A 15,206-nucleotide genomic window follows, 5' to 3' on the forward strand; every position below is an offset into this window, starting at 1 on the left:
TCTCCAGTTCATTGCAAACTTTAATCAGTTGTTCTACAGTCAGTGTATACAATGCACCTGTAATGTCCAGCTGCAGCTTCTCCAATTCAGCCTCCATTGTATCAGAGAAGTGGGCAGAAATAGCAAATGAGGGTTTATCTTACTTAATTAGGTTTTTTTGCTGCTCCCTAGTGGTGACTTTTCACACTTCAGGATGCAGGTTACCAACGTTGTCTGAAAACGACCTCGACTGCCTTTCCAAGCTCCTTTCTCCGATGACTGGGTTGTTTAAGGGGATGATTGATCAGAGGATTCCACTAACAACTCAGGGATGGTCCTCAAATCAAATCTCCCAGCAGTGCCTCCAAATGTTATGCCCCTAATATGGGGAAAATATAAGACAAAGGAAACAGAGACGATGTTAGCTTGCTTCAAGTCTTATGTATTATGCCCGCCAACAACATGGTACACATAGCACGCTGTATAATACAGAACATGGATTCTTGATATAAAACAACCACTAACAATGCGCGTACTGCAAACATACATCCAATTTAACACACAAGATGTCACTTTTTAAATGCACAGTACAAACATACATATCCAAATTAACACCCAAACTCCCCTTCTTGGAGCTAAACTACACTATCATAGCTAGCTGCGCTCGCAAAGCTAGCATACACAGCTACAACAATTACAGAACCTAGAGAAACCCTCCAAAAATACCTCTAACAACTATCACTATTCACATTAATATTATACACAGTCAGTCTACATATATAACGTTTCTCACGGATGAACTCACCTAATATGGGGAAAATATAAGACAAAGGAAACAGAGACGATGTTCTTCTTCTTCTTCTTCTTCTTCTTCTTCTCTTTTTTAATGGCGGGTCGCAAACAGCTTTTGGTTGCATACCGCCACCTACTGTACAAGAGTGTGTATCATCATGTCAGTCCTCTAACCAGCATATCAAAAAGAAAACCATAAAATAAAATAAAATAAAATAAATAAAACAAAACAAAAAACAAATCATCCATGGTCTACTGTTAAATTATTTTCCCTATCCCAGTTTCCCTCAAAAAGGTGAACAGTGCTTTTCTGATAGCTCTTACTCCTTCTCCTTCTGTTCCCAGAATACCCGCTACATTCCACTCCCTCTTTGCCTCTAAAACTGTATCCCTTAATTTCCCTCTTTCAACTCTATAGGTGACACAATGTAATAAAATATGTTCCACATTTTCCCTAACTCCACAGTTCCCACACTTGTCACTGTCACTTTTCCCCATGACATACAGCGTACCATTTAATGCAGTGTGATTTAGTCTGAGCCTAGCTATCATTACTTCCTCCCTTCCGTTTCTTTCTTTATAAATATTCATTGTAATTGTCTTTTGCACTTGATGGTATTCTTTGCCTTTCTGGTCTTTCTCCCACCTTTTCTGCCAGATCTCCATCCCTTTCTTCTTAATAACTGCTTTTCCTTCTCCTTTTCCAAGTTGAACTGGTAATGTGATTTCCTTTTGTAGTGCACTTTTTGCTAATCTATCAGCACACCAGAGACGATGTTAGCTTGCTTCAAATCTTATGTATTATGCACCCGCGGCAAGCAACACGCGCCCTCTGCTGGACAGACCCGGAAGGTCATCAACCATGACTTATATCTATTACAGGTGCAGCCTCAGCTAATGCTTGCACCTGTGTTCAATTAGCTTGCAACAGGTGGGCCTCGTTAAGACTTGTCTAACGTCTACAAAGTAAGCCCTGTGTATTGATTATGTAGATTGGGGGTGCCCAATACGTCAATCGCAAAGGTAGTGTGGGTAGATGGCATGGCATTGAAGCGCAAATGCGGCGCACCTTTATGTGCTTCAGAGGAGCTATTGGTGTAAGCGCTCCACAATTTCTCCTCCGCTGTGAGGTTCCGGCGCTCGCAGTTCACTAGCAACGTTGGTTTCAAAGGCATACCAACTATTACAAATCCAATCCAAACAAACCCACTTTATTTGTATAGCACATAAAAACAGAGTGTTTACCAAAGTGCTTCACACCAAACATAACATTATAATAAAATATAATATTACAATAATAGATAAAAGGCACACATAAGAAAAGATAAAAGGTACACATAAGAATTAATACACGGTACATAAAGGCTATGGACAGACAATAAAAGCATAAAAATCGATAAAACATTGCTCAGACTGACTCGAAAACGAGGGAAAAGAGGTGGATCTTTAGGCGGGACTTAAACGTTTGGAGGGTGGGCGACAATTTGAAATGGGGGGTCAGGTCGTTCCAGAGCCTGGGGGCTACCGCTGAGAAGGCTCGATCTCCCCTGGTCTTTTTCTTGGTTTTAGGGACTACCAGAAGCACCTGAAGCAAAATGAAGTCACAAGAATGATAGAGACATAACAAAACAGTATTTATTTGGGCATGGCTAATATAATTTTTGATGGCCAAACATAGAAGTAACACAACTCTGCTCACATTTCAGGGTTTTTCCTTGACTTAGCCTACTTAAGAGGGAAAACATCTTTCCATATACAATTATTTTTATGATAAGCTTCTTAACAATTGCTATCATGTTTACATAACAGTAGACTAAATACAACACATATGATGTAATTAGGACACTTATAAAATAGAAAAACATATTTTCTATATTGCTCCAATACTTTAAATGTAGATTAGAGGGTTGTGTGGATAAAAAACAAGAACAGCAGTACATCCAAAGACAATGGAAAGAAAACATGGAAATATACCAAGAATGTGTACACATCCTCAATTGTTACCTAATATATTTAAAAGATGTTCTCAACTCAAGTATTCTTAATATAAGACATTCCCCATTGTTATTTTCCCCGACTTGACAGGAAAGGCAAAAAAACGAGAAAAATGAATTATTTCCCCCAAATCTTTATTCACGAAGCGGTATACAAGTTGTATTCAAAAGTATACAAACAACTTTGCACAAGCTTGAGAGTCCAAAGTCCATCCTTTCAGAGTTCAAATGAAAATATCCCCTGATTGAGTCTTCATAATTTTTTGAAATGTATCATACGGTTTGATTTCGATAACAAACCAATGAATGCAAGACAAGTCTGACTATTTTGATTTGTTAATCTACATTGACCCACAATAATTAGTTGTATAACAATGCTTTCCCTTATTTAGAACACAACATATTTATCTTCACATCAAGGAAAGTCAATCAGACGGTAACAGGATGGTGAACATGCATCAGTGTCCCAGCCTGACTTTGACCAGAGATGTTGTTTCATGGTTAGTTCCATAATTTGAAAGAAACAATACACAGGTGTTAAGGACACCCTGTAGGATTAAAGGTTTTTCTTCCATCATTGTTGACATTTCACTTGAATAATGAAGGATCTCACCTGTAATTTTTAGTTGTATGAAGGCTACTTTTATAATATAACATCTACATGTGTAGTTTGAACACTTATGACCTAGTGTTTGACCAAATTTAGTAAAGCTTACTCCAGTTTAGAAAACCAAAAATCGACAAATGCTGAAGGTTCATGGTTTTGATTTGCAGAACTGCCCAAAGTTGTAAATGCTCCATTTCAGAGTTGATGACCAAGAAATGGTTGAGCAAAGATTCCACCATGTGGACACAAAGCCACACGATGATAACACTTCCAATGCCAAACATCAATTGAATTTATAAATGTAGGAATTCAAAGTGTGCACTTTAAGTTAATCATTTGTCAGCACAACTTTTCTGTTTAAATTAAATGTAATTCTCAATATGGACTGTTCACTCATTCACAAACCAAATGAGACTTCTTGAAGAGCCTGGAATAAAAAGTATCTTGGGTAGTTGAAGGTTAACAAAAGCACAAACTGGAAAGTGTCTGTTCAAAACTTTTATTATAATTATTTAAGTACGGTAGCGTGGAGGAGAAAAAGGAGGCAGCATTGGTATGGGCAAGTGAACATGGGGATGATGTTTTGGCTTTGTTGCTGGATAAAGAGGATGAAAGGGAGGATACATGGGCATGTATTGTGGAAACGGCATCCGAGCGTATTGAGACATCGAAGGGTTTTGAGACATCAGAGGGCATTGAGGCACCTCGGGGCATTGAGGCACCTCGGGGCATTGAGGCACCTCGGGGCATTGAGGCACCTCGGGGCATTGAGGCAACTGAGGGTATAGAGGCAACTGAGGTACAGGGGAATGGGGTGAAGTCGTTTTGGAAGCAGTAGGTGCGGCAGGTTTGGAACACCAGAGAGAGACAGGAACTCCTTGCCAACGCATCAGGAGTACATAACTTCCACCCTTTGTGAGAAAAATATGAAATTAGAAACAGCAAGGAATCACACAAACCTGTCAATGTTACACTCCGTCTGTACAAGGCAAAATATTAAATTTCATGCTATATTTTCTAAATAGATCATCATGATGAAACATATTTGAATGTCAGTCCCCATCCAAAAAACATGGTTAATCAGTAGGCCTACATTTGAAAGAAAGCGAAAAACAACTCTCATTTGAAAAGCTGAAAACACATTTTCGCTTGAGATCAATATAATGCAGATTAAACATTTAATTTGTTTGGCTCTCGTTACACCATTCATAACTATAACAATTCACAGCACTAGCCATCGTTCTTTTTAAACTCACTTCCTCACTCTTTAAATCAGTTTCACATTACCTCTTGAATCATGTTGCAACCATCATAGGGAACCAACATGACAAGTGCATGCGAGTTCCTCTGCATGCTATAGCCACAGGTAGACGGGACCTGGGACAGAGGCATTGGAGGTGCATTTCCTGTGGGGTAAAAAGGTTCAGTTTTTATGTCATTGGTAGAGATAAATCAAGTCTACATTTAGGATATTATGGCTATTAATATACCTTGTTCTACTGCGAATTGTGATGCTCCTGGTTCCACCGCTCTGAACTTCAACTGGCCCGAACCACACTGCAGTGAGGGCGACATGCTCATCCATGACGAGTCTTTGGGACTGGTGACTTGTGTTGGGCTCAACCAGCCTGAAGGCGAATAAAAAAAAAATATATATATATATTTTATTCTGTTCAATAGTTTGTACTTTAAAGAGAAGCAAAACAATTCAAGCAAAAATAACAAACCCTTCAATACGTAAACAAAAATATTTGTACCTGCAGAGTCTGCTTGATAAGCACCTTCATCCTCCACATAAGCGTTTGAGGATGACTTCTTGGTCCCGCCTGTGACTTGAGAATCTAGTCCTGACCCTTTTTCAAAAGCTCTCCCGAAAACAATTGTCCCCTCTTGGAACCCATTTGTTGTATTGGCTTCTTTTCTCCCTTCTCGTCTTTCTGTTTTCTTCAGACGATAACAGTCTGTAGCTTGCGCAAAATAACACGTCAGAATAACAGCTGCAGCCAGGTAAACACCAGCGCCTTTTCTCTTGCGTGTCATCCTGTTGCACATGACTACTGGTAATGTGAGGAGATGAGATAACTTTCTTTGCCGCAACTATTTGAGCATGAGCAGGTGCTGTGACAACCAATACAGCTGTGATAGGCGCTCATAGGATTCCCATTCTGTAAAATCAAACTCACTGCAGGTGGAGAGCACTTGGCAACGAAGCATGAGACAGGGCTTTTAATACTGGCACATATTACCACCAGGCAGCCAATCAACAAGGCAGGTGCAGCCTCAGCTAATGCTTGAACCTATGTTCAATTAGCTTGCAACAGGTGGGCCTCGTTAAGACTTGTCTAACGTCTACAAAGTAAGCCCTGTGTATTGATCATGTAGATTGCCCAATTATTATTTGGGCATGGCTAATATAATTGTTGATGGCCAAACAGAGAAGTAACACAACTCTGCTCACATTTCAGGGTTTTTCTTTGACTTAGCCTACTTAAGAGGGAAAACATCTTTCCATATACAATTATTTTTACGATAAGCTTCTTAACAATTACTATCATGTTTACATAACAGTAGACTAAATACAACTCATATGATGTAATTAGGACCCTTATAAAATAGAAAAACATATTTTCTATATTGCTCCAATACTTTAAATGGAGATTAGAGGGTTGTGTGGATAAAAAACAAGAACAGCAGTACATCCAAAGACAATGGAAAGAAAACATGGAAATATACCAAGAATGTGTACACATCCTCAATTGTTAACCTATTATATTTGAAAGATGTTCTCACCTCAAGTATTCTTAATATAAAACATTCCCCATTGTTATTTTCCACGACTTGACAGGAAAGGGGAAAAATGCGAAAAATGAATTATTTCCCCTAAATCTTTATTCACGAAGCGGTATACAAGTTGTATTCAAAAGTATACAAACAACTTTGCACAAGCTTGAGAGTCCAAAGTCCATCCTTTCAGAGTTCAAATGAAAATATCCCCTGATTCTTGAGTCTTCATAATTTTGTGTAATGTATCATACGGTGTAATTTCGATAACAAACTAATGCAAGACAAGAGTCTGACTATTTTGATTTGTTAATCTACATTGACCCACAATAATTAGTTGTATAACAATGCTTTCCCTTATTTAGAACACAACATATTTATCTTCACATCATGGAAAGTCAATCAGACGGTAACGGGATAGTGAACATGCATCAGTGTCCCAGCCTGACTTTGACCAGAGAAGTCGTTTCGTGGTTTGTTCCATAATTTGAAAGAAACAATATACAGGTGTTAAGGACACCCTGTAGGATTAAAGGTTTTGCTTCTATCATTGTTGACATTTCACTTGAATAATTAAGGATCTCACCTTTCATTTTTAGTTGTATGAAGGCTACTTTTATAATATCTACATGTGTAGTTTGAACACTTATGACCTAGTGTTTGACCAAATATTTAGTAATGCTTACCTACCGTTTACAAAACCAAAAAGAGACCTGAAGGTTCATTGTTTTGATATGCAGAACTGCCCAAAGTTGTAAATACTCCATTTCAGAGTTGGTGTATGTAATGAGTTAAGCCAGCGTCCCTCACACAGCAGATGTTACGTATTTTAGGAAAGGACATGATGGCACTTTACCTTTGACTGAAATACATTTTCAAAAAACAACCATTTAAAGCTTGTTCACACAAGGAAAGCTAGTGTGAACACAAAATGTTCCAATTCAAAACCTATCGAGCAATGATGCCACCATGTGGACACAAAGCCACACTATGACAACACTTCAAATGCCAAACATTAATTACATGTATAAATTTAGTAATTTAAAGTGTGCACTTTAAGTTAATCATTTGTCAGCACAACTTTTCCGTTTAAATTAAATGTCATCGTTCACTCATTCACAAACCAAATGAAACATCTTGAAGACCCTGGAATAAAAAGAGTCTCTTGCGTAGTTGAAGGTTAACAAAAGCACAAACTGGAAAGCGTCTGTTTAAAACTTTTATTAGAAATGTTTAAGTACGGTAGCGTGGAGGAGAAAAAGGAGGCAGCATTGGTATGGGCAAGTGAACGTGGGGATGAAAAGGAGGATGGGGTGCCGGAGTGGGCGGGGGATCTGGTTTCACAGTGGTAGCTGGAGTGGTTGGATATTGGGGATAGGGAGGGATCATAGGGTAAAGATGATAGTAAGGCATAGATGGTGGAAGCTGCGATGAGTGATTTTTAGCCTTTGGTTTAGTTGTAGTTGGTGTTGTCGCCGCAGTAGTTTTTGGCTTTGTAGCTGGATATTTGGGAGGATTAAGGGGAGGATACATCGGCATATATTGTGGAAACGGCATCTGAGCGTATTGAGGCATCTGAGGGTTTTGAGGAATCTGTGGCAGTGCAGGAATTTTGGGAATTTGAGTCGCCTTTGCAGTTGTAGGCCATGTGGTCGTTGCCTAGGGCATCTTAGGGTTTTGAGGCATCGGAGGGTATTGAGGCTTCTGAAGGTTTTGAGGGTTCTGAGGCATCTGAGGGTTTTGAGGCATCAGAGATTTTTGAGGCATCTGAGGGTTTTGAAGCTTTTGAGGCATCTGAGGGTTTTGAAGCTTTTGAGGGTTTTGAGGCTTTTCAGGGAATTGAGGCATCTGAGGGTATTGAGGCATCTGAGGGTATTGAGGCATCTGAGGGCTTTGAGGCATCTCAGGGCTTTGAGGCATCCGAGGGCTTTGAGGCATCTGAAGGTTTTGAGGCTTCTGAGGCATCTGAGGGCTTTGAGGCTTCTGAGGGTTTTGAAGCATCTGAGGGAATTGAGGGAATTGAGGCTTCTGAGGGAATTGAGGGAATTGAGGCTTCTGAGGGCTTTGAGGCATCTGAGGGCTTTGAGGCATCTGAGGGCTTTGAGGGCTTTGAAGCTTCTGAGGCATCTGAGGGCTTTGAGGCATCTGAGGGAATTGAGGCATCTGAGGGAATTGAGGCTTCTGAGGGAATTGAGGCTTCTGAGGGAATTGAGGCTTCTGAGGGCTTTGAGGCATCTCAGGGCTTTGAGGCATCTGAGACATCTCAGGGCTTTGAGGCATCTGAGGGAATTGAGGCATCTGAGGGAATTGAGGCATCTGAGGGAATTGAGGCATCTGAGGGAATTGAGGCATCTGAGGGTTTTGAGGGTTTTGAAGCATCTCAGGGAATTTAGGCATCTGAGGCAACTGAGGGCTTTGAAGCTTCTGAGGCATCTGAGGGCTTTGAGGCATCTGAGGGAATTGAGGGAATTGAGGCTTCTGAGGCTTCTGAGGCATCTGAGGGCTTTGAGGCATCTGAGGGCTTTGAGGCATCTGAGGGAATTGAGGGAATTGAGGCTTCTGATGCATCTGAGGGCTTTGAGGCATCTGAGGGCTTTGAGGCATCTGAGGGCTTTGAGGCATCTGAGGGCTTTGAGGCATCTGAGGGATCTCAGGGAATTGAGGCATCTGAGGGCTTTGAAGCTTCTGAGGCATCAGAGGGCTTTGAGGCATCTGAGGGAATTGAGGGAATTGAGGCTTCTGAGGGTTTTGAAGCATCTGAGGGCTTTGAGGCATCTCAGGGAATTTAGGCATCTGAGGCTTTTGAAGCATCTGAGGCATCTCAGGGAATTGAGGCTTCTGAGGTATCAGAGGGCTTTGAGGCATCTGAGGGCTTTGAGGCATCTGAGACATCTCAGGGCTTTGAGGCATCTGAGGGAATTGAGGGAATTGAGGCTTCTGAGGGCTTTGAGGCATCTGAGGGCTTTGAGGCATCTGAGGGCTTTGAGGCATCTGAGGGCTTTGAGGCATCTGAGGGATCTCAGGGAATTGAGGCATCTGAGGGCTTTGAAGCTTCTGAGGCATCAGAGGGCTTTGAGGCATCTGAGGGAATTGAGGGAATTGAGGCTTCTGAGGGTTTTGAAGCATCTGAGGGCTTTGAGGCATCTCAGGGAATTTAGGCATCTGAGGCTTTTGAAGCATCTGAGGCATCTCAGGGAATTGAGGCTTCTGAGGTATCAGAGGGCTTTGAGGCATCTGAGGGCTTTGAGGCATCTGAGACATCTCAGGGCTTTGAGGCATCTGAGGGAATTGAGGCATCTGAGGGAATTGAGGCATCTGAGGGTTTTGAGGGAATTGAGGCTTCTGAGGGTTTTGAAGCATCTCAGGGAATTTAGGCAACTGAGGGCTTTGAAGCTTCTGAGGCATCTGAGGGAATTGAGGGAATTGAGGCTTCTGAGGCATCTGAGGGCTTTGAGGCATCTGAGGGCTTTGAGGCATCTGAGGGAATTGAGGGAATTGAGGCTTCTGAGGCATCTGAGGGCTTTGAGGCATCTGAGGGCTTTGAGGCATCTGAGGGCTTTGAGGCATCTGAGGGCTTTGAGGCATCTGAGGGATCTCAGGGAATTGAGGCGTCTGAGGCATCTCAGGGAATTGAGGCATCTGAGGGCTTTGAAGCTTCTGAGGCATCAGAGGGCTTTGAGGCATCTGAGGGTTTTGAAGCTTTTGAGGCATCTGAGGGTTTTGAAGCTTTTGAGGGTTTTGAGGCTTTTCAGGGTATTGAGGCATCTGAGGGTATTGAGGCATCTCAGGGCTTTGAGGCATCTCAGGGCATTGAGGGAATTGAGGCATCTGAGGGCTTTGAGGCATCTGAGGGCTTTGAGGCATCTGAGGGAATTGAGGGAATTGAGGCATCTGAGGGCTTTGAGGCATCTGAGGGCTTTGAGGCATCTGAGGGAATTGAGGCATCTGAGGGAATTGAGGGAATTGAGGCTTCTGAGGGCTTTGAGGCATCTGAGGGCTTTGAGGCATCTGAGGGCTTTGAGGCATCTGAGGGATCTCAGGGAATTGAGGCGTCTGAGGCATCTCAGGGAATTGAGGCATCTGAGGGAATTGAGGCTTCTGAGGTATCAGAGGGCTTTGAGGCATCTGAGGGCTTTGAGGCATCTGAGACATCTCAGGGCTTTGAGGCATCTGAGGGAATTGAGGCATCTGAGGGAATTGAGGGAATTGAGGCTTCTGAGGGTTTTGAAGCATCTCATGGAATTTAGGCAACTGAGGGCTTTGAAGCTTCTGAGGCATCTGAGGGAATTGAGGGAATTGAGGGAATTGAGGCTTCTGAGGGCTTTGAGGCATCTGAGGGCTTTGAGGCATCTGAGGGAATTGAGGGAATTGAGGCTTCTGAGGCATCTGAGGGCTTTGAGGCATCTGAGGGCTTTGAGGCATCTGAGGGCTTTGAGGGAATTGAGGCTTCTGAGGCATCTGAGGGCTTTGAGGCTTCTGAGGCATCTGAGGGCTTTGAGGCATCTGAGGGCTTTGAGGCATCTGAGGGCTTTGAGGCATCTGAGGGCTTTGAGGCATCTGAGGGCTTTGAGGCATCTGAGGGCTTTGAGGCATCTGAGGGCTTTGAGGCGTCTGAGGCATCTCAGGGAATTGAGGCGTCTGAGGCATCTCAGGGAATTTAGGCATCTGAGGGCTTTGAAGCTTCTGAGACATCAGAGGGCTTTGAGGCATCTGAGGGAATTGAGGGAATTGAGGCTTCTGAGGGTTTTGAAGCATCTGAGGGCTTTGAGGCATATCAGGGAATTTAGGCATCTGAGGCTTTTGAAGCATCTGCGGCATCTCAGGGAATTTAGGCATCTGAGGGCTTTGAGGCATCTCAGGGAATTTAGGCATCTGAGGGCTTTGAAGCTTCTGAGGCATCTCAGGGAATTTAGGCATCTGAGGCTTTTGAAGCATCTGAGGCATCTCAGGGAATTTAGGCATCTGAGGGCTTTGAGGCATCTCAGGGAATTTAGGCATCTGAGGGCTTTGAAGCTTCTGAGGCATCTCAGGGAATTGAGGCTTCTGAGGCATCTGAGGGTATTGAGGCATCTGAGGGTATTGAGGCATCTGAGGGTATTGAGGCATATGAGGGCTTTGAAGCTTCTGAGGTATCTGAGGGAATTGATGCATCTGAGGGTATTGAGGCATCTGAGGGCTTTGAGGCATCTGAGGGCTTTGAGGCATCTGAGGGTATTGAGGAATCTGAGGGTATTGAGGAATCTGAGGGTATTGAGGCTTCTGAGGGTATTGAGGCATCTGAGGCATCTCAGGGAATTTAGGCATCTGAGGGCTTTGAGGCATCTGAGGGAATTGAGGCTTCTGAGGGAATTGAGGCATCTCAGGGAATTTAGGCATCTGAGGGCTTTGAGGCTTCTGAGGGAATTGAGGCTTCTGAGGGAATTGAGGCAGCTGAGGGCTTTGAAGCTTCTGAGGCATCTGAGGGCTTTGAGGCATCTGAGGGCTTTGAGGCATCTGAGGCATCTGAGGGCTTTGAGGCATCTGAGGGCTTTGAGGCATCTGAGGGTATTGAGGCATCTGAGGGTATTGAGGCATCTGAGGGTATTGAGGCATCTGAGGGTATTGAGGCATCTGAGGGTATTGAGGCATCTCAGGGAATTGAGGCATCTGATTGTTTTCAGGGTTTTGAGGCATCTCAGGGAATTGAGGCATCTGAGGGAATGAAGGCATCTGAGGGAATGAAGGCATCTGAGGCATTTGAGGTATCTCAGGGAATTGAGGCATCTGATTGTTTTCAGGGTTTTGAGGCATCTCAGGGAATTGAGGCATCTGATTGTTTTCAGGGTTTTGAGGCATCTCAGGGAATTGAGGCATCTGATTGTTTTCAGGGTTTTGAGGTATCTCAGGGAATTGAGGCATTTGAGGTATCTCAGGGAATTGAGGCATTTGAGGTATCTCAGGGAATTGAGGCATTTGAGGTATCTCAGGGAATTGAGGCATCTGATTGTTTTCAGGGTTTTGAGGCATCTCAGGGAATTGAGGCTTCTGAGGCATCAGAGGGCTTTGAGGCATCTGAGGCATCTCAGGGCTTTGAAGCATCTGAGGGCTTTGAGGCATCTGAGGGCTTTGAGGCATCTGAGGGAATTGAGGCATCTGAGGGAATTGAGGCATCTGAGGGAATTGAGGCATCTGAGGGAATTGAGGCATCTGAGTGTATTGAGGGCTTTGAGGCATCTGAGGGCTTTGAGGCATCTGAGGGCTTTGAGGCATCTGAGGGCTTTGAGGCATCTGAGGGCTTTGAGGCATCTGAGGGCTTTGAGGCATCTGAGGGAATTGAGGCATCTGAGGGCTTTGAGGCATCTGAGGGCTTTGAGGCATCTGAGGGCTTTGAGGCATCTGAGGGCTTTGAGGCATCTGAGGGCTTTGAGGCATCTGAGGGCTTTGAGGCATCTGAGGGCTTTGAGGCATCTGAGGGCTTTGAGGCATCTGAGGGCTTTGAGGCATCTGAGGGCTTTGAGGCATCTGAGGGCTTTGAGGCATCTGAGGGCTTTGAGGCATCTGAGGGTATTGAGGCATCTGAGGGTATTGAGGCATCTGAGGGTATTGAGGCATCTGAGGGTATTGAGGCATCTGAGGGCTTTGAGACATCTGAGGGAATAAAGGCATCTGAGGGCTTTGAGGCATTTGAGGGCTTTGAGGCATTTGAGGTATCTCAGGGAATTGAGGCATCTGAGGGCTTTGAGGCATCAGAGAGCTTTGAAGCTTCTGAGGCATCTGAGGGCTTTGAGGGCTTTGAGGAATCTGAGGAATCTGAGGAATCTGAGGCATCTGAGGCATCTGAGGCATCTGAGGCATCTGAGGAATCTGAGGCATCTGAGGGCTTTGAGGCATCTGAGGGCTTTGAGGCATCTGAGGGCTTTGAGGCATCTGAGGGCTTTGAGGCATCTGAGGGTTTTGAGGCATCTGAGGGCTTTGAGGCATATCAGGCATCTGAGGGCTTTGGGGCATCTGAGGGCTTTGAGGCATCTGATGGAATTGAGGCATCTGATGGAATTGAGGCATCTGAGGGCTTTGAGGCATCTGAGGGCTTTGAGGCATCTGAGGGCTTTGAGGCATATCAGGCAATTGAGGCATCCGAGGCATCTGAGGCATCTGAGGCAATTGAGGGCTTTGAGGCATCTGAGGCATTTCCGGGAATTGAGGCATCTCAGGGTTTTGAGGCATCTGAGGCATCTCAGGGTTTTGAGGCATCTGAGCTACAGGGGAATTGGGGGAACTCGTTTTGGAAGCATTAGGTGCGGCAGGAGGTGCGGCAGGTTTGGAACACCAGAGAGATACTGGAATTCCTTGCCAACGCATCGGGAGCACATAACTTCCAGCCTTTGGGAGAAAAACATAAAATTAGAAACAGCAAGGAATCACACAAACCTGTCAATGTTACAATCCGACTGTACAAGGCAAAAGATTAATCTCAAGCTATATCTTCTAAATAGATCATCATGGTGCAACATATTTGAATGTCGGTCCCCAGCCAAAAAACCTCATTAATCAGTCAATTTGAAAGCAAGCAAAAGACAACGCTCATTTGAAAAGCTGAATTTTTTTTCCCGCTTGAGATCAATATGATGCAGATTAAACATTTTATTTCTTTGGCTCTTGTTACACCATTCATAACTATAACAATTCACAGCACTAGCCATCTTTTTTTTTTAGACTCACTTCCTCACTCTTTAAATCAGTTTCAAATTACCTCTTGAACCATGTTGCAGCCATCATAGGGAACCAACATGACAAGTGCATGCGAGTTCCTCTGCATGCTGTAGCCACAGGTAGACGGGACCTGGGACAGAGGCATTGGAGGTGCATTTCCTGTGGGGTAAAAAGGTTCAGTGTTTATATATCATTGGTAGAGATAAATCAAGTCTACATTTAGGATATTATGGCTATTAAATGTACCCTGCTCTACTGCAAATTGTGAAGTTCCTGATCCCACCGCTCTGAACTTCAACTGGCCCGAACCACACTGCAGTGAGGGCGACATGCTCATCCATGACAAGTCTTTGGGACTGGCGACTTGTGTTGGGCTCATCCAGCCTGAAGGCGAATATAATTTTTTTTTTCTTCAATAGTTTGTACTTTAAAGAGAAGCAAAAATAATTCAAGCAAAACAACAAACCCTTCAATACGTAATCAAAATATTTTTACCTGCAGAGTCTGCTTGATAAGCACCTTCATCCTCCTCATAAGCGTTTGAGGATGACTTATTGGTCCCGCCTGTGACTTGAGAATCAAGTCCTGACCCTTTTTCAAAAGCTCTCCCGAAAACAATTGTCCCCTCTTGGAACCCATTTGTTGTATCGGCTTCTTTTCTCCCTTCTCGTCTTTCTGTTTTCTTCAGACGATAACAGTCTATAGTTTGCGCAAAATAACACGTCAGAATAACAGCTGCAGCCAGGTAAACACCAGCGCCTTTTCTCTTGCGTATCATCCTGTTGCACATGACTGCTGGAAATGTGAGGAGATGAGATAACTTTCTTTGCCGCAACTATTTGAGCATCAGCAGGTGCTGTGACGACCAATACAGCTTTGATAGGTGCTCATAGGATTCCCATTCTGTAAAATCAAACTCACTGCGGGTGGAGAGCACTTGGCATTGAAGCATGAGACAGGGCTTTTAATACTGGCACATACTACCACAAGGCAGCCAATCAACAAGGCAGGTGCAGCCTCAGCTAATGCTTGCACCTGTGTTCAATTAGCTTGCAACAGGTGGGCCTCGTTAAGACTTGTCTAACGTCTACAAAGTAAGCCCTGGTTCAACTTGGAAAAGGAGAAGGAAAAGCAGTTATTAAGAAGAAAGGGATGGAGATCTGGCAGAAAAGGTGGGAGAAAGACCAGAAAGGCAAAGAATACCATCAAGTGCAAAAGACAATTACAATGAATATTTATAAAGAAAGAAACAGAAGGGAGGAAGTAATGATAGCTAGGCTCAGACTAAATCACACTGCATTAAATGGTACGCTGTATGTCATGGGGAAAAGTGACAGTGACAAGTGTGGGAACTGTGGAGTTAG

General features: G+C 43.7%; 3 protein-coding genes across 4 annotated transcripts in view; all 3 read right to left on the reverse strand.

Annotated features, from left to right (window-relative positions):
* The window catches only part of LOC307018966 (uncharacterized protein), a 78,536-nt gene extending 77,737 nt beyond the window's left edge, over positions 1 to 799 (reverse strand). Inside the window, exons 1-2 of the mRNA XM_079649530.1 lie at positions 785 to 799; positions 58 to 358 (exon numbers count right to left, since the gene is read on the reverse strand). Coding sequence (XP_079505656.1) covers positions 58 to 97 — 40 coding nt within the window. The 5' untranslated portion in view covers positions 98 to 358; positions 785 to 799. The remainder of the gene's footprint in view (positions 1 to 57; positions 359 to 784) is intronic.
* Positions 800 to 3,855: 3,056 nt separating this feature from the next.
* Positions 3,856 to 5,617, reverse strand: LOC307019590 (uncharacterized protein). Of its 2 annotated transcripts, XM_079650598.1 has the most exons (5): positions 5,130 to 5,617; positions 4,863 to 5,000; positions 4,660 to 4,778; positions 4,113 to 4,283; positions 3,856 to 4,076 (listed from the first exon to the last, which is right to left on the reverse strand). In XM_079650598.1, the coding sequence occupies exons 1-5, from the start codon at positions 5,422 to 5,424 to the stop codon at positions 3,885 to 3,887; spliced, it is 915 nt and encodes a 304-aa protein (XP_079506724.1). In that variant the 5' UTR covers positions 5,425 to 5,617; the 3' UTR covers positions 3,856 to 3,884. The 2 variants fall into 2 exon arrangements, with proteins under 2 accessions (XP_079506724.1, XP_079506723.1); XM_079650597.1 differs by having other exon boundaries at positions 3,856 to 4,283; positions 5,130 to 5,613.
* Positions 5,618 to 11,179: 5,562 nt separating this feature from the next.
* Positions 11,180 to 14,789, reverse strand: LOC307018374 (uncharacterized protein; the record flags this gene model as incomplete). Its single annotated transcript, XM_079648604.1, has 5 exons — positions 14,338 to 14,789; positions 14,089 to 14,226; positions 13,883 to 14,001; positions 11,349 to 13,512; positions 11,180 to 11,205 (listed from the first exon to the last, which is right to left on the reverse strand). The coding sequence occupies exons 1-5, from the start codon at positions 14,630 to 14,632 to the stop codon at positions 11,180 to 11,182; spliced, it is 2,742 nt and encodes a 913-aa protein (XP_079504730.1). The 5' UTR covers positions 14,633 to 14,789.
* Between the last annotated feature and the right edge of the window lie 417 nt (positions 14,790 to 15,206).

Source organism: Notothenia rossii (genome assembly GCF_949606895.1).
Source record: "Notothenia rossii genome assembly, chromosome: 9".
Lineage (NCBI taxonomy): Eukaryota > Metazoa > Chordata > Actinopteri > Perciformes > Nototheniidae > Notothenia > Notothenia rossii.

Excerpts from the sequence above, each read along its gene's own strand:
- LOC307019590 (XM_079650597.1), bottom strand. The coding sequence starts at position 5,424 with ATGTGCAACAGGATGACACGCAAGAGAAAAGGCGCTGGTGTTTACCTG. Across the intron at positions 5,001-5,129 it reads TTATCAAGCAGACTCTGCAG|GCTGGTTGAGCCCAACACAA; the intron begins GTACAAATATTT and ends ATTCGCCTTCAG. Across the intron at positions 4,284-4,659 it reads GTTGCAACATGATTCAAGAG|GGTGGAAGTTATGTACTCCT; the intron begins GTAATGTGAAAC and ends TTTCTCACAAAG.